The sequence below is a fragment of the Carica papaya genome, chromosome 2 (assembly GCF_054855325.1).
Source record: "Carica papaya isolate Zhongbai chromosome 2, ASM5485532v1, whole genome shotgun sequence".
Taxonomy (NCBI): Eukaryota; Viridiplantae; Streptophyta; class Magnoliopsida; order Brassicales; family Caricaceae; genus Carica; species Carica papaya.
In genome coordinates this window covers 35,805,472-35,831,984 of record NC_142310.1, presented here as the reverse complement: position 1 = coordinate 35,831,984, position 26,513 = coordinate 35,805,472, and the positions used below count along the sequence as shown (strand labels likewise).

The 26,513-nt window shown below is 34.4% G+C and overlaps 4 protein-coding genes across 6 annotated transcripts; all 4 read right to left on the bottom strand.

The window, feature by feature from the left end:
• Nucleotides 1–254: 254 nt before the first annotated feature.
• Nucleotides 255–6,144, bottom strand: LOC110815583 (zinc finger (CCCH-type) family protein). Its single transcript, XM_088214453.1, has 14 exons — nt 5,467–6,144; nt 5,004–5,096; nt 4,612–4,908; nt 4,445–4,517; nt 4,093–4,225; nt 3,868–4,021; nt 3,695–3,778; nt 3,467–3,589; nt 2,928–3,101; nt 2,699–2,833; nt 2,332–2,427; nt 1,833–2,138; nt 934–977; nt 255–839 (listed from the first exon to the last, which is right to left on the bottom strand). The coding sequence occupies exons 1-14, from the start codon at nt 6,028–6,030 to the stop codon at nt 593–595; spliced, it is 2,523 nt and encodes an 840-aa protein (XP_088070579.1). The 5' UTR covers nt 6,031–6,144; the 3' UTR covers nt 255–592.
• A 573-nt stretch (nt 6,145–6,717) lies between these two features.
• On the bottom strand, nt 6,718–13,969 carry LOC110815538 (Pentatricopeptide repeat (PPR) superfamily protein). Its single transcript, XM_022043369.2, has 4 exons — nt 13,828–13,969; nt 10,969–13,284; nt 8,494–8,536; nt 6,718–7,015 (listed from the first exon to the last, which is right to left on the bottom strand). Exon 2 carries the CDS (start codon nt 13,167–13,169, stop codon nt 11,433–11,435), a length of 1,737 nt encoding a protein of 578 aa, XP_021899061.1. The 5' UTR covers nt 13,170–13,284; nt 13,828–13,969; the 3' UTR covers nt 6,718–7,015; nt 8,494–8,536; nt 10,969–11,432.
• On the bottom strand, nt 6,718–17,791 carry LOC110815560 (putative E3 ubiquitin-protein ligase LUL2). 3 transcript variants are annotated; one of them, XM_022043414.2, is made up of 6 exons: nt 16,998–17,791; nt 16,045–16,543; nt 15,475–15,630; nt 13,828–15,034; nt 8,494–8,536; nt 6,718–7,015 (listed from the first exon to the last, which is right to left on the bottom strand). In XM_022043414.2, the coding sequence occupies exons 1-3, from the start codon at nt 17,447–17,449 to the stop codon at nt 15,514–15,516; spliced, it is 1,068 nt and encodes a 355-aa protein (XP_021899106.1). In that variant the 5' UTR covers nt 17,450–17,791; the 3' UTR covers nt 6,718–7,015; nt 8,494–8,536; nt 13,828–15,034; nt 15,475–15,513. The 3 variants fall into 3 exon arrangements, with proteins under 3 accessions (XP_021899106.1, XP_088070581.1, XP_088070580.1); XM_088214455.1 differs by having other exon boundaries at nt 15,414–15,630; nt 16,998–17,790; XM_088214454.1 differs by having other exon boundaries at nt 13,828–15,630; nt 16,998–17,790.
• A 2,400-nt stretch (nt 17,792–20,191) lies between these two features.
• Nucleotides 20,192–22,620, bottom strand: LOC110815604 (Galactose oxidase/kelch repeat superfamily protein). The gene is made up of 2 exons (XM_088214452.1): nt 22,452–22,620; nt 20,192–22,143 (listed from the first exon to the last, which is right to left on the bottom strand). The coding sequence occupies exon 2, from the start codon at nt 21,679–21,681 to the stop codon at nt 20,515–20,517; it is 1,167 nt and encodes a 388-aa protein (XP_088070578.1). The 5' UTR covers nt 21,682–22,143; nt 22,452–22,620; the 3' UTR covers nt 20,192–20,514.
• Between the last annotated feature and the right edge of the window lie 3,893 nt (nt 22,621–26,513).

Sequence of the window (26,513 nt, the reverse complement as noted above, 5' to 3'; positions counted from 1 at the left end):
GCAAAAATTTGATAATATTGAGTAATCATTAGATGCAGTACAGTAATATAGTTATGTTGTAAGAGAATCAACATACTAAAGTTTTGTTACTGAATTACTACAGAAAGTAAATAAATTTTAAAAGTCCCTCGGAAGCATGGTACCTCCAAGGCAGCATGTAAAAGCTATCTATTTGTTGTAAAATGCTTCACTCGTAGTTACCGGATAGAACAGAAATACAGAAGTCCGGGGAAAACCAAAGCAGGTCAGGAAAATCAAGAAAAATAGAAAATTTATTAAAAAAAATAGCATTATTTCTTCTCAATGACTTAAAAAAGTTCTAAGGAACTTTTATCTAAAAAAAGTATTGTGGAATTTAATTTAAATCAATGCAAAATTTTAATTCTGTTTTAAACAAGCAAAAGACCAGATGAACTTGCTACCATAAGACTTACTCTTATGTCTACGTACAACCTCAGCTGACAGCCCAACTCGATTAATTATATATGATGAAGCAACAATCTTGTCGCAACCCATCCCATCTTCACTTGAATCCTTACTACCTTTTGAAACATGTAGTCCGTAAAAAAATCTCCAGAAAAAGTTGGCCTACCTACCTCTCCAGAAGCATCACCATTTCACAATGCTGAGTGTGTGGGAAAAGATCAACAGCCATTGCCTTAACTGGTATAAAAGGCTCTGAAATTGGCATAGACTTCGCTCTGTGTCGTGCTAGACCAGCACTGCTCATGTTCCTCCACCCTCTATTGTTTTTATTCCCTTTCTCAACCTTGTCAGGAGATGGTGTACAAAGCTCAATGGCATTTGCCACCAAGGATTCAGGATTGCATGAAATATAACTACAGAGAACAAACAGGGTTTTGGAAACTTAGTGCAACAAAAAAGAGATATAGATAAAACAATATATATGGAAGTTTCAGAATGTAGACTAACACAAGCCTCCTTAGATGTGAATGAGTTCTTAGAGCTTTGATCACCTGCACTCTCAAAAAGCATAAATTAATACAAACATTTTATGTTAAAGTTAGATTAATCAAGTCTAATGATGTTAACTAAAATACAAGTTGCAGATGGATGATCAAGGCCTATACGGTTATCCAAAGTCCTAACTTGTCAGTGATAACTTATGATTGTAATTTAAAATCAAGGCCTACTAAAAAAGATTAAACTAGTAACTTGTGGTTCTAATTTGTCAGTAATAGAAGAAAAATGTAGCTTCGGAATTAATTTCCAATACATGGTTACAAAACATATGGATTACTAATCTGGTAAAGACAAATACTATCATTGGGGTTATTATGCAACTTGTAAAAAGCCAAATGTCATGATTAAATTCATGAAAGATGATTAAACGTTTGAGACATCTAAATTTGAGCTAGGCGTGCTAAAAGCTATATACAATTGAAACAGTCTCTGACATGATACGGATATTGTGCAAAGACAATTATACAAACACACAAAAGTTACGTTTGTGGAAGATAACAATAAAAATTGGATGTTAATCCAACTAAAATCCAAAGAGAAGAAGTTATTTCCTTCAAATTTCAAGGATTCACATTCACATTAGCTGCCTAAAGTCTGTTTTACCCGATAAATATCAAAACAGAAATTTGCATATGGAATCTCAATTATAGCAAGACCCGCCAGAGCTTTCACTTGAGTTCTTAAAAATAAATGCTTAGGATACTAGGAAAAACTACAATCTTTCTGGCATAAAGAATCAAATGGGATAGCTAGACAATGAACAGATCAATTTTGAGGTAGAATCACCGCATTAATTTTGATGAATAGCTTAAGCTGCTGCAGATAGACAATAAGAGCATGTCACTTACAGTGGGATGAAGTCCGACCCTTGGAGGATCAACAATAGCAACAATATTTTTAAACCGTGGAACTGAAGATTTTCCAGCATCTACCTTACAACTCTGGCACTCTTCACAACCATTTTCTGAATCCCCAGATGCATTTTTACCATTTTCAGGCTCATGGCTTGAGCCTGAAAAATTATTGGTGGAGATACTCGTCTCATCAGGAGTAAAAACATCTCTGTCAACGCTACTGGGAACATGTGAAATCTCATCTTGTTTCTTAGACATGTCTGTATATTCTTTTAGTAGAGAACCCATTACATCCTCCGCCTGTTATCCAAAATTAAGAATAAATAAATAAATAAACTTCATTAAATTAGCCCAAAAGGCAAAAAGTCGAAGAATAAAATTCTTTGATCGCGATTATTTAAAAGAGAGGGAAGAGGACATCTTATGCCAATCCCAAACTCCTAGCCATTAAGTTTGATAACCAAGAAAAAAAGCAGAAAAACCTGAACATTACCTTTGCACAGACAAATCTACAGTTTTTTATGCCATTGATCTCAGCATTCCGATGAGCATCTGATACTGCAGAAGCATTCATTTCAATGCCAACCACCTACAAGAGTTTGACACCCAAGACAAAGGGCACGAAAAGGCCTATCTTTTATTACATATCTCTAGATGAGATGAACGAAATAAATCTGATCACTGTTTAATTAGCTTCAGACCTGTTGATATAAATTCCCATGTATAATTTTCTAATTTCATCTAGCGATCAAGTCAGTCAATGTTAAGTGGATAGAAGGTATTAAACAAGTTGCATCTAAAGTAGATTGCATGATTGAAGATGAGAAAGAAAAGACTCAAATTGGGTAGTTGAGTATTACCATACCAACACGATGAGCTAAAGTGAGCCCAATCGTTCCAGTTCCACAACATATATCAAACAGCAAGGTATCGGGACCCAAACTAGCCCAATCCCCAGCAAGTGAATAGAGTTTCTCTGCAGCAAGAGTGTTAACCTGTATTTCAATAGCTTTTTGTCAAATCTCCAATATTATTGGCCAAAACGTTTTAATTGAGAAAAGAAAGATAAAACAACCTAAGGTTTCTAACCTGAAAAAAAGCTGTTGGTGATATACTAAATCGAAGATTGTTAATATAATCATGAATTCTTGGCTCTACAATGTTGCTGCCTGCCTCCTGCTCAGAATGAATTTCAGAAATTGGAATGGGTAATGAGCGCAGTGGAGCATCGGCTGGTGCACAATTCGATATTCCCTGGTGATCCTGCATAAGAAGCAACATAATTGCAATTGATATTTGATTGGACGCTAATGAATCAACAAAGAGACAATTTGATAACAATGATGATGCTATTCAACCCATTATGTTATAGCCATGGATAAGGGCGTTTTCTCCACCATTAAGAGTAGTAACTGAAAACAGGACAATCAAATGAGAGAGATAAAGGAGACAAGTTAGGAAACATACAGGATATAGTAAACCCAATTTATATGCTTAGTTTTATGGTTATGACACAAAATCAAAGGAGAGTTTTTTTTTAGTTTTTTTTTTTCAGTTCAACATGCAAGAAATAGTGAGTGTAACTTATATGCTAGTTTTAGGTTACAAAGAAAATTAAAGAGGAGTACCTGAACAACCAAAGCCGTTAAGGGCAGAGATGGAGAACTCCCTCTAGCCCCTTCAGCAAATGCTTTAGCCAGCCTCGCAAATTCAGTTGTTATTTGTGCATCATCAAAGCCCAGAGAACAAATCTATGCAGTGGACATAGATCCAGGAAAATGGAAGAGAAAAAAATAATGAGATATTACATCCAATATCTTATCACAATTCAATAAGGTTATAGATTAAACACATACCTGAACAATAAGCATGACCTCTGAAATATTTGCCTCAAAATCTTCAACACCAGTGACATCCACTGGTTTTCTCCCTTCTCGAACCTAGTATGAAATTTTTAGACACTGAATGTTGAATATAAGGCAAAAATTAAATTTAAGGTGCATTCATGCATTGATTCAGTAACACTTACTGTCAACTGTCGCCAGAAACCAGTATTTTTAAATCTGTTCCAAACTGGAAAGCTTGATTGTTGTATAAATTCTTGAAATATTGATGCATATTTGCAAGCAATTCTAGACACATTTGGGCAGTCCAAAGGTTCTTCAACTGCTGTCACACCCTCCCTACAAAGATTTTACATTTAACTCAACAGTGCGATGAAGGCTACTTTTAGAAACAAGTTAGTCCATATTACCTAAAGTTCCCAAGCAAGAACCCAACAGTTGGTCTACCTTGTACAGAATATCCAATGGAGAACTCACACTTGTTACGATATCCATTTACAAGGGGTGATTCAATTATACCCTCTAGTTTGCAAGGAAGACCACCTGCAGTATTTAAGAGAAGGATGTCATAGGAACCATTTAAGGAATTAACTTAAACACATGAAACATTTCATTATCTAGTAAAGAGAAGGCATCACAAGAAATGTTTAGACCAATCAAAAGAATAAAACTCTTCATGCGTGTTAGTTTCCAATTGAAGACTACTGTAATAAGCAAGTAAAATGCAATTAGTCTCCAAAAGAATATACCATAAGGTCATACCTATTTCTCTAGCCTTCAGAATCCATTCTGGAAGTGAAACCCCTTTTGGACAAGCTTTGCGTGCATTTTTAGTCTGCCAAGAAAAGTTTTATCAGCTCATTTCAAAGATTGATGATGTAACAAAATATTTAAAAAATAAAAATAAAACGAGAGCAATAGTTTCCAACAAGCTTTTTCAGCATTTGCTGTAGGGAGTTCTTTTTGTGTTCCAACTGTTCACTATATGACATGTCTGCGAGGGGAGTCACAACATCACGGCATCTTTTTGCCTTGGAGATTTTAGAATCAAGTGCAGAAACATCATCATTTGTCTCATCCTCGGCAGCATTAGATGTGACAGAATCTCCGGCCAATGAAGGCTTTACTGCAGCAGCCATTGCTGATTTGATTTTCTCATCGTAGGATCGGGGAAGGACATCCGCAACCTTTAGATTCTTGTTGCCAATAGACTTGCCTTCCAACACCTAAGAAATTGAAATTTCCAAACAGCAATCAGAAAACACTATCAGTAACTTCATGAGACATGAAGCTGTACATACAAGAGCAAAACGGGAAGCACCTCTATTGCAGTGTTCAATTGTTCTGCACTCTCAAACCCCACAAAACCAATGATCATCCCCTTCTTTTTCTTTGCGGACTTAAACTGAACTGCCTGAAAAAGAAAACAACCCATTAAAATATTCCTTGTAACTACCAGTTTTCTGTCTAATAATATAGTCAAAACGTGCCGCATATATGCATATAAATATATGTACACACAAACACATACATATACACACATGTATTTGTTTATCTAGGATGGAGACTTGCGTATGCATATAGATTTAAGTTATTAGTTTCTCACACAATGATTTTACTGAAATAATGCATGTACATGCATAATTTATACAACTTAATGTATTGATATACATTATTTCCTCCATCATCATCTTCAAGATAACAAGTACTAAAATAACATGAAACAAGAAGGCAACCAAAAAAAATAAAAGATAAAAAACAGAAAACACTGAGAGGTCCCTTACCTGCTCCTTAAGAAACTTCCTCAACTGATCTGAATCCCATTTCCTTGGTAAATGCACCAGACATTTACTAAACCCAGGATCCAAGACGCACTCACTATTATCACCACCACCACCACCATCACCATCATCGTCCACCATTTCCGTCATCAAAACCTCGTCCTCTTCCTCTCCCCCAGCCTCGCAGTTCGCACTATTCTCAGTCTTCCTAGCCTTTCTCGCCCGCTCGGATGTCGGGTCCCACGTATTATCAGGACGGAGACGGAGCTCCTCCTCGCCGTGAGCGTACCTGCAGGAGCTTCCGTGGCTGCAGGATCCCGAGTTCCGCCTGAAGTACGAGCAGAGGCTGGTCTTCCATAAGGGGTGAAGCGTGGAGTCTGATGATACGGTTTGATTCGCAGATTGCTCTCCCTCCGCCTCCTCGTCTTGGTCGCGTTTTCGCTTTTCGCCAACTGGATTGGCATCGTCGGTCAGTTGAGGATCGGACTGCGGGATTTCGGCAGGGGGATTTGTGGCCGGGTCTAGGGTTTGGACTGCAGAGAGTTGGTTATCGGGAGATGGCTCCATGGATGATTTGAGATTGGAGTTTGGGGGCGCCGATAATGGAGTAGTCAAGTAACTGGTTTTGGGCTAGTGGCCTTTTTTGGCGGTATACTTGCGAAATGTGAACACTTGAAACCGTAGTGGTTTATATACCACCCTTTATTTGTATTTTTGGGTTAAGTTTTTTAAATTATTATTATTATTATTTAATTTTTAGCAGTTAACCTGCTCATTTTGCCATTTAAAAAGTGTCAAATTTCAAATAGGTTGGCCTCTAACAAAAGGTTTAAGCAAAAAAATTGTTAGCCTCTAATAAAGGTGTCAAATATATAAAATAGTCTTTTTTCGTATCAACATGCAAACTGGGCCTCCCCTGCATGCAACAGTGTATGATCGAGTTCGAGTCTCGAATCCACATTTTCGTAAAAAACAAGTAAAAGTACTAATCGTTCTAAACTATTTTTAATATATGGTCGACCCATATAAAGAAGAGCATCATTACAAAATTATCTTGACATTGTCAGATTCTTTAATAATATATTCAAGTCGACCTCAGAACCATAAGATGCATAAGCCAACCATGAATGTTACTCCTAATCAGGCCTTGACCACAGTAATTTCCAACCAAAATTTCATAACTAAACCATACAGTCAAGCATGGAGATGAAGCAAAAAGCAAAGGAAACCATCTTGACAGGATCATACGTAGGGTGCTCAAAAACAGTTTGTGCTTCCTTACCGAATATCATTTTCCAACGTACTTGTATTTTACATTACTTTGTTTTTGCCTTGAATAAAGACCGCAGAAGGCTGCAAATCACCATTATAAATAGGGATCACCACCGGAATGAACTGAACTGATAGGGCATTATATTACATTAATAAAGAAAGTCAGCAGCTCCAATCCAGGATTTGACCAGCCGTCAGAAAGTATGTCTTTTGCAAAACAGGTAATATAGACCATCAGCTCATGTTTATAATTGAAAGAAAAGGAGATGAATGACCCCAACTGCGTACAAAAATCAATCACAGAGTCAAAAGATTTTTATTGTTTAAACTCCAACTCAAACTTTCAATCAGGTACAGAAGATAACAAATATTAAATGTAAAAGGGAGTATCACTAGATTTTATATAGAAAGAACAAAAATAAAATCAGATAGAAAACAGGAAATTTACCTTCTAGTTCCAAGAAAAGCACAAGGCTGGATGTCAAGGTTGTATTATATAAAACGTAATTCTTACTTATGTCATTTTCATGCAGTGAGTCTACAAAATATACATATACATATATAAAAAAATATATAATACAACCTAACTTCGCATGTGATATGTACAGTAAATATATATATAAAATATGAACTCAGAATTTAGAATCTAACAAAATAAAATAAAACTTCTCGAATATGCACAAAATATACTAAAACAAGAATCTTTTTATAGGTTCTACTCGTCTAACAGCGGTGCTGACTCTTCATTTTCCTATGAAAAATATGAAAGTAATATTTAATGAATTTCATCAACTCAATAAGTATTCCCATTCTTTCAACTCAGATAAAATTTCATGAAAAACAAATGGTAAGAAACAAAAGTAATAAAAATGTTTCAGTGCAAAATTCATTTTTTTATTTTTATTATTTTACATATTTCTGATCGATCTTCTGAATTCTCTCGAATATTATATACAAACCTCAAATATATATACTCATACTCTCGAAAGTCATAAATATACTCAAATATCAATCGTCATTTCGAATATAATTACACATACAAAAGATCACATATACACTTGAAAAGTTATTTTTATAATTTTATCGCGCGATGCCATTTATATCGTCATCAAGAAAAGGCGAAATAGATCCCCCTATTGCATGGATCGCATACACACATAAATTCTACAATGGCCACAACAAATAAGTTTGCTAGGTGACTCACTCTCACAAACACCTATCAAAGTTTGGATTAAGTTTCATATTTTATCCATGTGCAAGTTCACCATACTCACTGAACTTCAGCCGCACATACACTCCTCTCCTCAGTTCAGACTAAACGAAATGACATTCAGGGTCCATACTCTAATTATTCACAATTCCTCATTTCTAATTTCTTATTTATTTTACTCTTATATTAATTTCTCTGAAATTTTATTTAATTGATCATTTCACCACTATAATTGTTTCTTTTACTTTCTATTTTTTATTTTATTATTTTATTTCTTTTTCTTTTTCAAAATTTCACTTGATTAGGAATTTCTCTTAATTCTTCAATTCATATCTCATCAGAGTCCAAATATTCCTCAGTATTTTGGGTCTGTTTTTTGATTTCATCTCCTCATAATTTCAAATTGCTTAGATTCACTGGTCATAAATTTGGGTTCTACTTTTTATCGAAAATTGAGTCAATATGCGTTCAAATTTTAAATTCATAATTTTTATGAAATGAATGCACTTTTTGAAATTTAAACCCAGTTAAGATTTAAAAATACTTACGCTTTTACGTGTCTTCCCGAATCCGTCTGAATATCATAATTCCCTGTACACACGAAATAAATTAATTAATATACTTTGAAATACTAAAAATTAATTAAATCAAATCACAAGTTCTATAATACCCAAAATTATCGGGATCAGTACCCGAAAAACCTTTTGACTCCTCGTTCAGCGAATCAGATTCTTGTTTTCGAAGAATACTTTTCAGCTTCCTAAACGGTAAATCAGAATCTCAAAAGGTGATTCTGGCCTCCATTCCCGCAGAAGACCCTTCGACTTCCACGGTGGGTAGGTTTTTTCATTCCCGAGGGAACTTCCTTGGTTCCCACGCGGGTGGGTGGCCCGGCCGAGCTTGCGCAGCCATCCTGACACCAGTCCCGCTCCACCGCTGCCCAAACCACCACCAAAACACGAAAATAAAACAATTTTACCTTCGGTGCGAGCGATTCGACCTCTGCTTGGCTCTTGGTCGCCTTCTCTCGGTCACCCGCAGCTCTCTAGCTTCCAAACTTGCACACACACACACATGAATACTCGTTTGGTAAAAAACACACACCGAAAGAGGAAAAAGAACGCACCTGGCTCGGGTGCAATGCTCGAAAAATCCGAACAGTCTCGATTTTGGATTCTGTCGTCACACGGTGCTCCTCGGCTGCGATTTCCCTTCCTTCCCTTCTCTTCGGCTTTCCGCCTCCGTGACTCTCTCTCTTCTGCTCCCCCTGCGGCCGTTCTCGGCTTTCCTCCTCTTCCCACTCGGCCACACTCTTTTTTTTCCCTTCCTCTCCTTTCTTTTCCCTTCCCCTCTTCCTTTCCGACCTCTCTCTTCTTTCCACTCTCTTTTCTCTCTCTCGCTTCCCCGCGCGACACCCTCTCTTCCTTCTCTCCCCGATCGCCCCTCTCTCTTTTTTGGCTTCTCTCCCAAATGAAGAAACCCTAATCTCTTTCCCTTTTATACTCGTTCCCCCAGCCATTAGATCTCATAAGCTCGATCTAACTGTCTGTTTTCTTTTAAATCTCTTCCATCTGATCTCCTCTAGCGGTCCGATTTAGGCCGTCCATTTTCTTGATTTCTCTTGCCCCCTTCTACTTTCTCTTATTTATGTTTTTATCCTTTTTTTTTTCTTAACTACTTTCATTTGCATCTTTAAAATTGATTAAAAGCTCTAAAATTTGTAAAATTCTTTCATTTAAATCCTAACTCCAATTTTATTTATTTATTTACATTTCTTCTATTTAATTTAGGGGATGGATGTTATACTGAAGATTGGCCTTGAGGAAGGAGGCAGGTAAGTGTTGGTCTCCTTGAGTGTGTTATCATTACATGAAGAAGAAGAAGAGGCAAGAAGCAAAAGGGGGCAGGTCACTGGCCTGTGGAAGTGAAGGAGGATTCTATGTTTAGCTTGGCTAGAAGATAAAATGACTGGGAATAAGAGGAGACAGCATTACAGAAGTCATGATGATGAGAGATAACTATGGGAGCCTGAAGATACCCATTTTACAGAGATTGATGGAGAATGCTGGATGCGAGAAAGCATTTTGCAAAGAAATTGAATGGTACTGTGAGAATTAGGAACATGATTTGAAAATTGTTTGAAATATGAGGGTAAAGCAATCATTTTATATAATGTAGACTTGTAAGGTAATAAATTACAGCTAAAAATGTGATTGTGATAACATTACAACTCTCATTACAAAGTTATTTATTGAAAACAAACATTGCAAAATCAAATTTGATCACAGAATTTCTTAGGACATATTAAACAGAACCAAACATGCACTAAATGTTAAATGTACTAACCTTTCGCACATGTTTATTTGTCGTCTATGATGCTTCAATGTAAACTTTTACTATAAAAGTTTATTGTTTTTGGATTTACATGACTTTGTTGGCTATGTTATTGGACCATAGGCCTTAATTGGTAGATGTCTCAATTTCTTACAAGAGGTGTCCAAAGAAAACTTTTTCCAATACAAATTTTATCTTTCTATATAGCTTCAGCTGTGTGTCAATCTAATACTTTGCTGGACTATCTCCTTGGGTTGGTAGTATGTTTATATGCATTATGTTGGGGTAAAGCTAAACTGCATAAAAAAGATACACGCATTCTCATGAATTTGGCGTTTTATGTCTAAAGTTTTTATCAGGTGAACTGGTACATCATGATTATGGAAAATTATAGTTTACCTAATGTTAATTGACTTTATTGCAATTTAAAATCAGTGAATCATGTGAGAATTGAGTATTTTGCTGTTTGATCTTGTATCAGTTTGCCAAAATCACTAGCTTTTTAAGGCTATTATCATATCAACATGTCTGGGTTTAGAACTTCAGACATGTGAACATGTCCTCTAGAATAACTACTAGTTTTATGTAATATAACAAACAACTAATCACAAATTACTGAACTGTCATAAAGAAAATGCACAAAATTTGAAGAGCAATAAGATCAAAAAACATGAGGTAATTGTAGTTACCTCATATTAATGTCTAAAAAAAACTCCTTGTGCAGCTCATGTCCCACTTTGGTGAGGCTAGACAGAGAAATTTCAGACATTTGACTTTCCTCACATTGGTGAGATCTGGTTTTGGATCATAGCTGGTTTTTGACAAGGTACTGCAAATCCAGAATCAGCAATTGCCACCATTTAGACATTTGGATCCATAGCAAGAAGGACTTCTTCCTTGTAGATGAAGTTATATGTTCAAGAGATTCTTCTGGATTATCAAATCATATGCTTACAGGTCTCGTTTCGTAAGAGTGGAAGAAAGAAGTAGGATAGTGAACCATGGCATTAAGATTAATTTGACAGATCTTACATCTGTTCGTATGCAGTAAGCATCTGTATGCTGTTGTATTAGCCTGAAAAAAGAATAAATAGATCTTGATACAGAAGTGCTTGTTGGATATGATGCTACTTTGGTCTCAATATCTTCTTTTTCACCAGTAATCTCTGCAAGAACAAACTCCACCTTTAAAGTGATGAAATCGAACTCTGTCCCTCACAATTATCTCTCGATTAAAAGCTTTTGCAACAAATTTGGTAAACGAATGGCAATCCCTACAAACTCTCAGATTCTTCACTATACGGAGACTTGCTCCCTCTGGAGTTCTGGCCAGCCCGAAAGCTATTGCTAGCTTTTCGCTATGACATATGCCCAGTGATCCCAAGCATTCTTCAAAGACATGAGATTCATCTGGCACATAACCTGCCAAGGTGGCCCTATGAATTACTTCACTCAATTTTTGATAAACCTGTGCAGAATCAGGATGTGACTTGTCATCCACAACAAATCTGTGAACTTGATCGCCAATTTCAATCCAGCTCCAACCAGGAGTTGTTTTTATTCTTTGGCTTTTAATCAGCTTTCTCATTCTCGCAACACCTTGGGCATCGTTGGCCCGAAGATATATGGAAGCTAGTAAAATACAGTCTCCAGCATTGAACGCCCCAAGCTGGGCCAACTTCGCCATGGCAACTTCTCCCACTTCCACGTTCCTATGAATCTTACAAGAGCCAAGTAGAGTTCGCCACAACACTGGATCATCCTGCGTAGGACACATGTGTATTGCTTCGAGTGCCTTACTTAGTTTGCCTGCCCGCCCATAAAGATCAACTATACATCCATAGTGCTTAATTCCAGGCTTTACATTGAACCTAGATCCCATCATGTGGAAATGCTTAACCCCCTCCTCAACTAAGCCTTGATGACTACAACCACACAGCAAACCAAGAAATGTGATGGAGTTCGGCTGCATTCCAGCCATAAGCATTTGCTCAAACAAGGAGATTGCTTCAGTGCCATGACCGTGGACCCCATACCCGAAAATGATGGAATTCCAAGTAAACACATCTCTCTTGCGCATCCCATCAAAGATTTGGAAAGCATCACTCAAGCTGCCACATTTGGCATACATGTCAATGAGGGCATTCCCAATATAAACATTTGTGTCAAAGCCCCTTTCACAGGCAATCCTGTGCAACTCAATTCCCATGCCCAAAGCACCCACATGAGCACAAGATGACAGCAGGCCAACAAGCGTAAAAGCATCCAGCCCCATGCCCTCCCTTTGCATTGTAGCATACAGGTTCAAGGCATGGTGAGGCAAACCAGCCTTTGAGTAGCAAGAAATCATGGCATTCCAAGTAACCAAATCCCGTTGAGACATATCGTTGAAAACAATCTCCGCATTGTTGGTCAGTCCATTCCCTGTATAGCATTTGATGAGACTAGTGCAGACTACAACATCTCCCAAGAATCCACTTCGAATAATTGCAGCATGAAGCTCTTGGCATTTGGCAAGAGTCCTGAGTCTCTCGCATGCCTTGAGCGCGAAGGAGAAAGTGAAGGTGTCTGGATTGGAAGAGGAAGTGAAAAGCATGCGATTATAGAAGAGAAGAGCCTGGTGAGGAAAAGGACTGAGTGAAAAGCCTCTGATAATGGAATTCCAAGCTTCAATTTGGGGATTGTGAAGGCGAGAAAAGAGAAGCCAAGCATATGCTAGGCAGCCAGAGACAGAGACAGCACAGAAGTTGAGGAGTTGGCTGGAAATTGCAGGGTGGTGCTCGAGATCGTTAACTATAACGTGGGCTTGAATTTTTTGAAGTCTCTTGAGGCTATTGCATCCTTGTAACAGAGTGAGGATGGCATTCACTTTTGATGACATATCTGTCATCAACCAAAAAATTGGTTTCGCACCCGTCTTTCATATACCTCCCTTCCCAACATTGTCCCGGACATGGTCTCATCAAACACAGCAAAATTTTCACCACGACTAACCACTGAAATCACTGCCCAGAAGATCACCAAAAGAATTTTCAACTAAAATCTTCAACCTCCGTTGAGGATAAAATACATTAATAGCATGCACTAGTTTTTCCAACTACCAAGAATAAAAAGTTCCATATGTACCATGAAAAGAACAATATAACTTCCATTCCTGTATGCTTTCGTCAGTTAAAAGCTACAACACCTGTTAATCTACAGGTATCTAGTAAAGAAAAAAGCAAAACCCAGAATATTGTTTGCATATTCAGTTTATACTCTAAGATCAAACACAAAAATTGCTACTGAAGTGGGACACTTGCAGGAATTATTTCTCAATTTGTTCGCCAAGCTTCCACGTTCAGATTAGCGAACTAATTCAAGCTAAACCTAGGACTGCTGTGAGACTAAAATCTTCCAATCAAAACAAATCAAACTCGAAATTCCTAAGTTCGAACTAAGGTGACTAAACCAAATATTTAGCATCAAAATATAACCTATCAAATACCATGAGTTTAGATACCTAATCTGATGAACAACAAAGTTTGAGGGAAAGACGAAGGGATTACCTAAGGCCTTGCGTTTGACGAAGGGAGCAGAAGCTATCCACGTAGAAACAGCGAGAAGCAGACACTACCGAAGCTCACCAACCGGTGATGATCGGTTTGTGGCATGCGAAAAGTTTCCGTCAAGTCTGTCAAGAGAGGTTTGATTTCAGTGAAAGTGCGCCGCGAAAGAGATGGAAATAAAGCAGGAGCTTTCTGAAGCTCAAGCTCTCCCCTCGACCGTAGTATAGGTCCAGTTGAACGAGCTGAACTGAGGAGTAAAATTCAAGGCCCTGCCATTGCCGACGGTGACTTCCCGCCGGTGGTTATGGAGGAGGGATGGGGGAGGCTGCAGAGGAAAAATGCTTGAGCTCTTGAGCTGGGCCCGCTTACACAGCCACAAAGTAATGGACTTTAGATTCAACTTAATCATGGCCCTAAGTTGAAAATATGAGAAGAAAATTTTGGGTTTTAATCAAATAAATGGAGTTGGAATTAGTTTGATCTACTTAAAGTTAACAATTAAATTTTGAGTATGGAGTGGAAATTGACAGTACTTGTTTAAAGGTTTCTTTTGTTTTTTAATTTAAAATTAAATTTTTGATGTGTATTAGATTAAATAAGCCAAAAAAATTTCTTCCATAAAAAGAATTAAAAGATATAATTCATGGTGAATTTTGCTGAGAATTGATAAAAATTGAAAAAATATATATAATTCACTGAATGATACTAAAATATTAGGAATTTCCAGTATGATAGCACTTGGGTAATTTTTTACTTTGTTATCTATTTGTATTTTGGACCATGAGATGCAATATATGTGTGTGTGTGTGTGTATATATATATATATATATAAATAAATCTTTTGTCTACCTAAATTTATACAAATCTTAAAAATCCTATGGACAAGATTGTATGGCCATTGCAGGCTTCTTCTCCAAATTCACTGCTAGCATTTGGGAACCTAGTTTTTCATCATACAAAATTTGGTCAGATCTGAAAATTTTTCACAAACTTTTTTCAACTCATATTAAACAATAGCATGGGAACCCAGTTTGTCATCAGACAAAATCTGGTCAAATCTGAAAATTTTTCCCACAAAATTTTATCGACTCATAAAAACAATTTGCTATTACAACAGAGTCACCCAGCAAACTATCTCATGGTTGGGTCCTGATTTCATCAAGTCTGGCAGCCAGCAAAGAAACCGCATTAAAAAGCCATTTCACACCTGAGATATTAAGAGAAGATGAGAATTTTACAGTCAAAAACACCACAAGGCTTGGATAATTTTCTTTTTCGTACTTCCCTACAAACTGCTGCTGCAATCTACAGAACAGAAAATTTCAGACTGATCCGGTACGATAACAAGTAACCGTGATTTATATTCTGTTTACTGTTTGATTCAGTGAAAGCGAAGTTTAAGATACTTGGTTAACAAGTAACCGTACCAAGTCTCCTCGCACCACCTTCTCTACGAGATCAATATAAGGATTCTCCATACAACTAATAGTTTGATTTTTGTTTTATTGCATCTTATAACTTGTAATAATTTAAAACTTGGAGCAACATGGAAGATAATTACGTTATGTGAGTCAAGAACATCAAACCTGTGTATCACACCAAAACCCCTATTTGTAAAGTTAGCTTTGTCAAAACATGTCAACCTACATTGAAAAGCAACCGTTTCTTCTTGGCACTAGAAAATCCTCAATCATAAGGCCCACCATTCACTTTAATTTGAAGGAAACGCTCAACAGGTTGTCGACAAATAGGACAGCGGTTTGTTTGAAAACGTAAAACCTTGGCACACTCGCTGCACAAGCACTGCATAATGTTAAAAGGAAAAACGGGTTAGATTGAAGTAAATGAAGTACTTTTTACATGCTTAGCAGCTATAAATCAAACTAGTGACCTCTAGAAAATTTGACACTACCACCATCCTCAAGCAGAAAGTGCTTCTACTAGTTGAGTAGGTGATCAGCAAAATGGACAATCATCATAATTATATGTCACCATCATCTTTTTTCTTTTATAAGAAGCTAGTCATTCATTAAATTCATTTTGTTTAGCTATGCAACTTGCTTATGGGTTCTAGTCTATGGACCATCAGAACCACTGGCATGTTCTTGGCCTTGTGTGGAGAGGACAGCTATAAATTCATACACATGCATAAATATCTGTATTTCTCTATGTCAACAATCTAAATGTGACAGGAAAAACAAAAAAACCAGCGTGTACCATATGTCGGCAAGGGATGACAGTTGTATCTCGTGGTTCAGACAAGCAGATGACACATTCTTTGCCAGGATCATTCTCATCAAGCTCACCATCAACCGCATTCCTGATTCCATAAATCTCTTGCAGCTCATACCTCATTCCATTTACCCATAAGATCTGTTTCATCACTCGCACCTGATAATCATGTTTTTCCTCTCTTTTTTCAAATACTGCCAGGGTGATCTGGCAGTTTCTAGTGGGATTTGTTTCTGATCCATTGTGGTTCTCTTTGTGTGTCTCAGCCTTCACAACAAGAGGATAGACTTCTGTATCACCAGCATTCTCCTTCACTAACTGTGTGTTTTCAATAACTGACAAGTCAATTCCTGTTCCAGAAGGTTGTCTGAAATTCTGTCCAAAACCCTGTTTGAAAGAGAAAGTGAATGGTTTAATCGTGTCTTCCTTCATTGAAAGCAGCTTACAGTCAACACCTTCTTTGGCGAAAAACACGACGGTAATGCTGTTTTAGAAAAAAAAACCATTAAAAGAATAAATTAAACTGCATAAATAACTGGTCTTTTCAAAACAAAGTAACCATAGATAAAAGCATACCCTAATGATCACACACTAGACAGAAAATAAAAATGTTGCTTACTCTAAAAATGCCCTCTTCAATTTCAGGATTATACTAATCGAGAATTCAATTACTTCATGAGAAAGTACACTTTCTTTCAAATCAAACACATTTCACAGTGATCTTTTTTCATATGCTTATTTTGGATTAATTCAATCATTATTCATTCACTTGACTCACAATTCCGAAATCCACACATCCAAAATCATGAAAAAGCATAGTACCACAACCAAGACAAATTGCGAAAACCAGTATCCAGTTGACATAACCAGAACAATAATATCACAAACTAGTGAATTTTCTGTTTAAACAGATGATATTGAGTGAGTTAGGATTTTACCTTCCATCCACATTTGCATCAAAAGTGAAAGCAAGAAGGAACTTCCCGGGATTCTCCTCGTCTGGCTCAATCCTAAGACTCTCCTTCTTGATATTCACGTCATTCTTAATAGTTACCGCCTTTTGGTGCTCAACAAACGGGCTAACCGGAATGGGAGGAGCTCCACAAGGGTGCAGACCACCAGGAACACGATGGTAATTGCGGGAAGCTGGCATAGGTTGTGGTATATAGTAGCCTGGATACTGATTGTACTGAGTGAAGTTAGGGTTAGGGTTAGGGTATGGGGAAGAAGAGTAAGATGCAGAGCCAGCAAATACATAATGGTTTCCATTGATTTGGGGATGTGAAGCCTCCGATGGTGCTTGTGTTGACCGCGATGGTGGTGCTGTTGGTGGATGATGGTGGTTATGGTGTCTCCTCCCCGATACAGCACCGCTTGTAGTATTTCCCATTTCCTCGAATTCTTCTTGAATCTTCTGTTGTGTTGATGAGAAAACCCACGACAATCAAATAAGAAAATAAAGGATTTTCTCAGCCTAAACATTCCATTTGAGTCCAAAGCTTTCTACAAAATAAACTAACCTAATAGACTTCTGCCTGAATCTTCGGTTTTCATAATTGTTTCAAATAACGATAAATTTGGGATAAACTTTGGATCATTTTCTTTCTATCTCCCCAGATTTTCTCGGCAAACAAACAGCTCATAACTTTCAAGTGTAAATTTTTTTATTAAAAAAAAAGAGGACAGACTTATCAAAACATAAAAGATAAAATAATTGATAAAGATGGAGAAGCTTTTGCACCTTAGAAGTAGAACTGATTCCCTTTGTTTGTCCTTCTCTGATTCTGCAATCAGTAAAATCAAGGAAAGGGACAATCAGGTCATGAAACTTATATTAAGAAAATAAGTATTAGTTAATAATTGATTAAGTATGTAATTTAAAGGATTAATCTCCAATTAATTAACCCATAGGAGCCGCTTAATCATGAATTACCGCACGAGCCACACTTGTGACTATTTGGATTTGGATATGTGTCGCAGTACTAATAATTCCACACGTGTGAATGACTTGGCTTTTTCTTTTAATATCTTCTTTTTCGGAATAAATTATTATACGAGCAAATATTTTATTCATGTAAATAATTTTTGCATTTGTTAGAAAATAGATTTAAAATATCGAGACCTAAATACTTAAAAAGTAACAATTTTTGAATTTATTGTTTATTATTTTTTTATTTCTTATACATATATTTATCGTACATAAAATAAATACATAATATTATGATTTTCAAATTGCATAATCATAATGTAATGATTTTTTAGAATATAATAACGTAATAAAAAAAATGTACATATTATTATTATTTAAAAAAAAAAGACCTTATCCTTAATCCAAGATTAAAATTTTGAAATTTTTAATTTTGAAATTAATTATATTTTATTTAATTGAATTTAAAAAATAATTATAATAAAAAAGTTGGTAAGAGAATATAATTATTAAATAAAAAATAAAAGTAAACTTATCATATGTCTAAAAATATAAAAATTATAATTCTCTTGTAAATAATGGAGTAATTTATTAAGTAAATTCCCTGTAATAATTGATTGATGAGCATTACATAAACAAATGCAATAAATAAAATATTTATTAAATGATGAAATTCAATTAAATTATTAATTTTATATTTTTAAATAATAAAAATAGTTGTGTATATATATATATATATAAAGATTGATGATGGGGGTAATGGCTTTATGTTGGCGTATCATTTGCTGCTTTTGTCTTCATTTGGGCCCTGGTATGGGGTGTCTGAAATGATATGTTTGGGCCCAGAGTGGGCCCCTCCCTTATCAATAGTTTGGCATAACCGCTTGATTCATCTTATACTCAACCGCCACCTCCTTTCCCACCTACAAAGATATATATATATATATATATATATATATATATTCTCATACATTTAAATAAAATAAAAATAATAAATACGAATTATGCTTACATTCAATTCAATCATACATTTAGCCTGATTAGCTGGACTCTACCCGAGCCAAGGCATTGATTCACATGGTCTACACCATCACTCCATTGACCCAACCCCAGATACATACATATACATGCATATGTGTGTGTATATATATATATATATATACACATTCAACCCATGTATGGTAGGTAAATCAAGGGTTTGATGAGTGTTGTTACAGAAATTGCATTACATTTGGAAAATCTCATACTCTTTGCATTTCCCAGAAGAGAAAAGAGAACAACTGTTTGGTGGAACTTTTTGGTGCAATATATATATAGAGAGAAATATATGTAATAATAATGGGTTACAGTTATTTGTTTTTGGGTATGTGCTGACACAGAATATTAACATCATAACATGCTTACAATATAAGATGTATAATGGGGTCAGAAATTGATCCCATGTGCTGACACTATAATCGAGCCCTCTTCCCACCAATAAACTCTGCAAGATTCTAAAAATGGAGGAGGAGACTATTTCACCACAATCACAGGTTTTACAGACCTCAAGGGAATGACCTATTTTGTTTTAGATTGATCGGAGAGATTGCAGAAGAGAAAGGCCTGTTGATTGGAAGTCATGAACTTTTTGAGAGATCGGAGAAAAACATGGAGAGAACCAGTTAGTCGAGTCCTCAGTATGGATTCAACAAAGCAGATAATCAGAAAGAATGCAGAAGAGAGAAAAAAAGAGGATTGTTAATCGAAAATTCCCACGGAAAAAAGTCAGGACCATATGCTTGAATCTACAACAAAGATCAACACCATAATTCACCTATGGCTTTTGCATCCATCACACAGTTACTTACAATTTTCATATGCTATGCACATGGATATGTTTTCATTATTATTAGAAGCAAAATTTACGGAGCTGTATATAAAGCTACTGATAATAATGGGTCAATGTCAATTCAGTGTATACTGTTGTACAAAATAATTGCTTGTTGCTTCGATGAAAAATCCATATTAATACAAAAACATAGCAGCATTTTAAACTGGTATAGATCAGTTATCTGTTAGTAATCAACTAACAATGAGATACAACCATTCTCTTGCCCTAAAGAGATTAATTTTGTTAATTCCCCAAGTAGAAGTACTTTATTTTCCCTGGTATACAAAATAAAATCATACAGCACCAAAGCAAAAAAGAATGAAAGAGAAAGCATATGTAAAAGAATACGACCTTTCAATTTATTGGTGTAAATAGTTGGCTGGGATCAGAAATGGTTGAAGAACAAGATAAGAGAACAGAACATTTCTCAGAGTGACCTCAAAGTACTATCAAAAGCAAATAAAACTGCAGAATCAGAAGTTGGACACACGATCAAATACAGCCACGTTAAGTGAAGGATTCCTAATCCCAGCTTCAAAAGGATCTATCAGTTGAAAATTAATCCTAGTCAATCAGAGAAAATATGCAGGGAAGCATCCTAAAAAGCAAGATCATGTTGTAGATGCCCGTACCTCCTGTAGTCAATCTAAACGTATCCTCAACAACCCATGACTGCACAATTGTATACAAACACACCAATATTCTCCTTCACCCCGAGGACCTTCCAATCTAAGGTGCCATCTTTGATCCCTGACTTTGGACACCAAGAGTTCAGCACAATAGCTTCGCCTTCAGGACCACGTTGCCCACCAACAACAAGAAGTTCCTCCCCACAAGCCTTAAATGCCAGGCCCCAGCCATTCGATGAATCAGCTCTGACTGGAAGTCTTCCCAGCACATGCCATGTGTTCTTCTCCTTGTCATACTTTTTCACCATGTTGGTAAGGTATTCAAGTGCATATAGCTGGTTATCCACAACTGCCACAAGAGGGGGAGCCTGAGCAGCCTTATTAACATTTGGATACATTCCCTCAATTTTCCTCCATTTCCTCGTCTCTAAATCAAACTCCTCTCCACAGGTCAAAGATGTGGTAGGACTTGACATCCCACCAATAACGTAGAATTTGCCATCCATAAAAAAACCAGAGCACAGCCTACGATGCGAGTGCATGTTAGGTAACATTTCCCATGTACCTGATGTAGAATCATACAACTCTGCAGACTTCAAAACATTCCCATTCTTATCACTCCCTCCTGCAACAATAGCTATAGAACCAATACTACCTGATCCAAACAAACAGCGAGGATGGTGCATTCCCTCGCACTTGATCCAACCACGATGAATCAAACTATACTTCCAAATTGCAAACTCAAATAATTCACGCCCAAAAACCAGCAATTCACTCCCAACAGCCAAGGACTCCTTATCTGCATGGTTAAAACATTCATCACAGGGTATCTTTGGCAGCACCATCCATTTCTTTCTCTTGGTATCAAAGGCTTCCCACCCCCTGGGATCGCATACCAAATACACCCAGTGTTCAGTAATCCCCAACTGCTTCCTCAACCCATATAAATATCCACTTTTAATCAACTTATTAAACCTCTTGTTTATACATGATAACGAAGCATAGTCCGATCTAGAAGCCCAAGCCAGACAATTTAATGCAACATCATCTATAAGACCAGGGAGAAGTGAATCACTTGATCCCAATCGGCAACGACCATCATTCACTCCTCCCCTTGTATTCACTATTGAAAAAGTAGTTACTTCTTCTCCCTTCCCCCCCTCCATCATATAATTCAGACAATATTTACTTGCCATGTTAAACAAGCTTTTACTTTAACCCAACAAAATGAAGCAAATTTTGCAAAGCAAAAACAATCTTGATGAGATGTCAAAAAGCTACCATCAAACCAAAATTATCCATTTTGCTCCCAATACCCAGAAAACAAATTCCGATCTTTGCACCCGATCAATCTCCATTTATTTATCCCTTCCATCAAATTAACAAATCAAATCGAACATATCCACCTGACATTTTATGCTCAAAAAAATGCCACCTTCGAGACATTTATATTATGAAATAGACAAAAAAAAAACCAAATCTAACCCAATTCTTGTGAGTTCAAAAAAGTCGCTCCTTATATCAATGAATTCAAATCAGGAGTTAAGGAAAAACCAAAAGGCCAATAAAATTTCCAATCTCCAAACAGAAGAACAGATTCACCACAATTGCCCGTCAAATTTTTCTCATTCCTTTCCGACCAATCCAAATAGAATCACCTGAAGAAAAAAAAATCCACGAAAAAACGAACTAATTACAAATAAAAAAACTCAAAAGCACTTTCCAAAAAGAAAAAAAAAATAGAACAGTGAAGCATGGAGAAACAATTAAGACCGTAAAAGGCTACAGTCTGATCCAAATCAAAGCCCATAGAATGAATTTGGATCCCAAAACATCGCCCATGCAGCGGATTCGGATCCAGAAAAGACAACTAATCGGATCTCACTATACAAGATGAAAGATGAAGCGAGTGCATATAAGAGACTTCACAAAAATCCCTTGGCAATGACAAATTTATTAACCGTACCGAAATTCGCGAAAGCTCGATTGGATCTTGGGTTTCCGGGTGGTTCACCGGAGAAATTATCCGCTGGGCATGTCGCCGGATTCCGGCGAGAAGAGAAATGGAGAGAGAAAGAGAAAGAGGCGTCTCGGAGATAGACTGAAATGAAACGGAGAGAAACTGAAACTGCTTAAAGTGAGGGGATGGCTTATAAAACTGAAAAAATATTCTTTATTTCAGATTGGTCCCTCATATCTCAAATATTTTGCTATTTCACGTCTTGCATTTTTTTATTTTCATATATATCCCTAATGTCTTTTTGGTTTTCATGCAGCCCCTTTTTAATGTTACTATTTCCCTTTTGGATTTGTTAGTAATTGAAATTTGAACTTTTTTCTCTTTGAAAAAAGCTATTTCCCTCACTTCACTATTACTTGAAGAATCAATTATTAATTTTAGAGCAAGAAACTTTTTGTGAGTCTAAAATTTTGTATTTTAACCCCGGAGATTTTAGCTTTTGATTTTTGCATTTCATAATAATTTTACGACTAACTAGTTTAAATTCTAATGTTTTTAAGAAAAATCAAAGGTAAATTTATTTTTAACATATTTAAATATAAAATATATAATAAGTAATTTTTAAAATATATATATATATAAGTTTTACTTTAAAAATCTTAAAATCCATCTTCGTCAAACTTAAAACCTAATTTTTTTTTAAATTAGTACTACTTTTTACATTTATTTTTGTTAAATATTAAATAATTTTTTTACTAATAGTATATTCAGTGAACAAATAATCTAACAAGACTTTCAAAACTCACAACAAAAACTACAAACATACAAAAAATTCACTTAGCATCTCGATTAGTGCTCAAACAAACTCGTATAAATTACACTCTAAGTAACTTAAGTGAATAATAAATAATAACTTAAACCCTCAATTTTAAATTTAAATAAAAATATTCTCCATATATTATTGTAAAATTAGACCTTATACCACAACTATATTCATTAATTTAAGTTAATGCATAATTTTTTATTTGGTTGTTTTATAAAATAAGAAAACTTCCATTTTAACAATATAATATTTGGTATAAATAATAAAAACTCATGTTACAACAATTTAGTTTTTTTGAAAATTTTCGTTTATTTTATAATTACATCATGTAATTTAGACTATATTGAACTAAAACTAAAGATTTCGTATTGGATTAATTTAGAGCTCGACCATCACTACCGCATTAAAAATGGAAACCAATGATGTTGATAATTTAACCTAAACTATATTAATGTGTAGTAGTGGTCCTAATAGCATTAATTATATATAGCATACAAACTTATTTATTTTAAAATTTAAATAAGTTAGACTCATTTATTAACAGAAGTATATTAATATAGTCTAGAGTTTAGTTTAAATTTTATTTTTCAGGTAGATAATTAGTTCGACATTAGTTATGATTAATATGAGATTCGTATCGTAAAAGTATATGTTATAAATCATGATTAAAATTATTTTTTAACGTTATTTTCAAGTTTAAAGTGATATTTTTTTTTAGTTATTTAATATTAAGTATTATTCGTGCATGAGTTGATAAGCTTGTATTAAATTTCAATCATTGATTATCTTTTTAGATGAAATAAATATTATATGACAGCTAAATTTTAATAGTAAAAATAATTATAATATATAATAAAGGCTTAAAAAATTATATTTTAATATAAATATATATATATATAGTATTTTAAGATAATTAAAATTATTATCTTTTAAAAAAATTAGAATGATTATTAGTCATAAATTTTAATTTTTTTAAATTATCAATTTTAAAAAATATTAAAAATTAGGACGATTGTAGTTCTCGTCACTTTTAATTAGTGCATAAAATTATGAACTTTATATTTCACTTTTTTAAACTAGTATCTTTTCTCTTTATTTTTTATTTTTACTTTAATTATCATAATCATAATTAACTTTTCAAACACACAAAAATCTAAATGTACATAAAATTAAAATAACATATATTCTAAATCTCTATTATTTTTATTATTACGGAACTAACTTTACTTTTATATATATTTATGAAAATATAAATTCAAGTCATAACGGAGACGTACAATATAATATCATTAGGAGATTGTATTATCGTACTAATTAATTAATAAGATATATAATTTTTTATTATAAAAAATTAATAAAAATGAGTAATAATTGATATATATATATATTCTTATTATTGATATTTTAATTTCCCCCCCCCCCCCCCCCAATAAAATCCACACCATATAAAGATTCTTAATAATGCATGGAGAAGGGATCTGAATTATTAAAAGGCCATAAACCTGCATTACTGAGTACTCAATGTGTAATTTAACTAATCTAGCTAGAATAAATGGCAATATAAGTAAAGTTTGTGACCATTTTGCAATTTATGTAAAATTAAGGCCTTTATGGGTAAATTACAAAAAGTTTTTTTTTTTAAATAAATAAATAAATAATAATTTTGAGATAAGGATTGACAACTCTATGCCGCGCCAAAGTGTTGACCAATTGGAACCAAAAAACTAATGTCTCTGTTTTATTAGACTTCTGTTGTAAGACATGTCTCGCGTGATTAGCATTATACACCGTATGTCATAAACCCGTGATTATAATTTATTTTAAAAAATAAAATATTTATTTTTATTAATTATGTATAATTAAATTTCTTCTTATTTAAATATATTTTATGAGTTGATTAATATAATACAAATTATAATAATTTGATATTGAGAATTTTCATAGACTATAACTTAATGTAATGATTATTTTTTTGGTCGGTGGCATAATTTGTTATTTTGAAAGTTGTAAACACACATTTTATTCATTTGGGTTTACATAATTTTTTTTTTAAAAATACCATATCAATAATATAATGAATTATTTTCCCCTAAACTTTTTTATCATCAATACAATACACAATATAATGTGCGAATCATATGATATATGTAACTAATTTTTTATGAGAAATTGTACTACTAAAAGAATTAGATAATGCATGGAAAAAAAAAATTACTACGATTTAATGTTATAAATAATCAAATTGAGTTCTTATATATTGTCACAATGATTTTATATTGAACCCAAAAATTGTAATTTTACAAAATTTAGGTAATTAAAGTAATTAAATTATATAATTAAATCCAATTTTTCAATAACGGAATAATTTGATTCAAAGTTTGAATAAATTGGGAGAATAAAACAACAATAATTACACTTAGAGGTTGGTCAAATCACGATTTTGACCGCACATTTTTACTCGGTCAACAATTAAGAGAGATTCCTAGTGGCGGCGTTTAATGGTCTTAAAAGTAAAAAGTAAATTTTTTATTTGAATTAAAAAAAAAAAGTACAGGCCCCTGGTCAGTACAAAATTGGAAGGATTGTCAACGTTAAAGTACCAAAGTACCCTTGACCTTTTTTCCCAAGGTAACGTGTATATTCACTCTCAATGTGAGGGTCCTGCAAGGTACTTGCGTACATAATATATGCAGGAACCAACAAGTTACTTTGATTGGGCAATCATAGCCCACACACTCACTCTCTTCATATATATATATATATATATATATATATATTCTCCAATATGGGTCATAGTTATATATGGGTTTTTTTTTTTTTTTTTTCAAAATTTATAGTAATTTAATTATTTTTTATTGAATATTTTATATTTATTATTTATACGAGTATTTTTTTTAGTGGTATTAATGTTTTTAGGATAATTTTTTTGTGTATATTTTTATAGAAAGTTTTTAAGATACACTTTTTTTTTTAATAATTTTATTAGTTATAAAAATTGAAATAAGGAGATCAAGAAAAATAAGGTGTATATTTGTGTTGTATGAATATTATTGTATTCAAAATAAAATAATAAATAGTTATATAAATGTTGGCAAATGAAAAATAGGTAAATTGAATAAAGTGGTGTCTATATGACAATAGTTAATACATATATGAAGATAGTATGAGAAACAAATATCTAATTCTTGATAATAATTAATAAGTTAGTGGTAATAAATAACAGTTTTTCGATTATTAATGTTAAA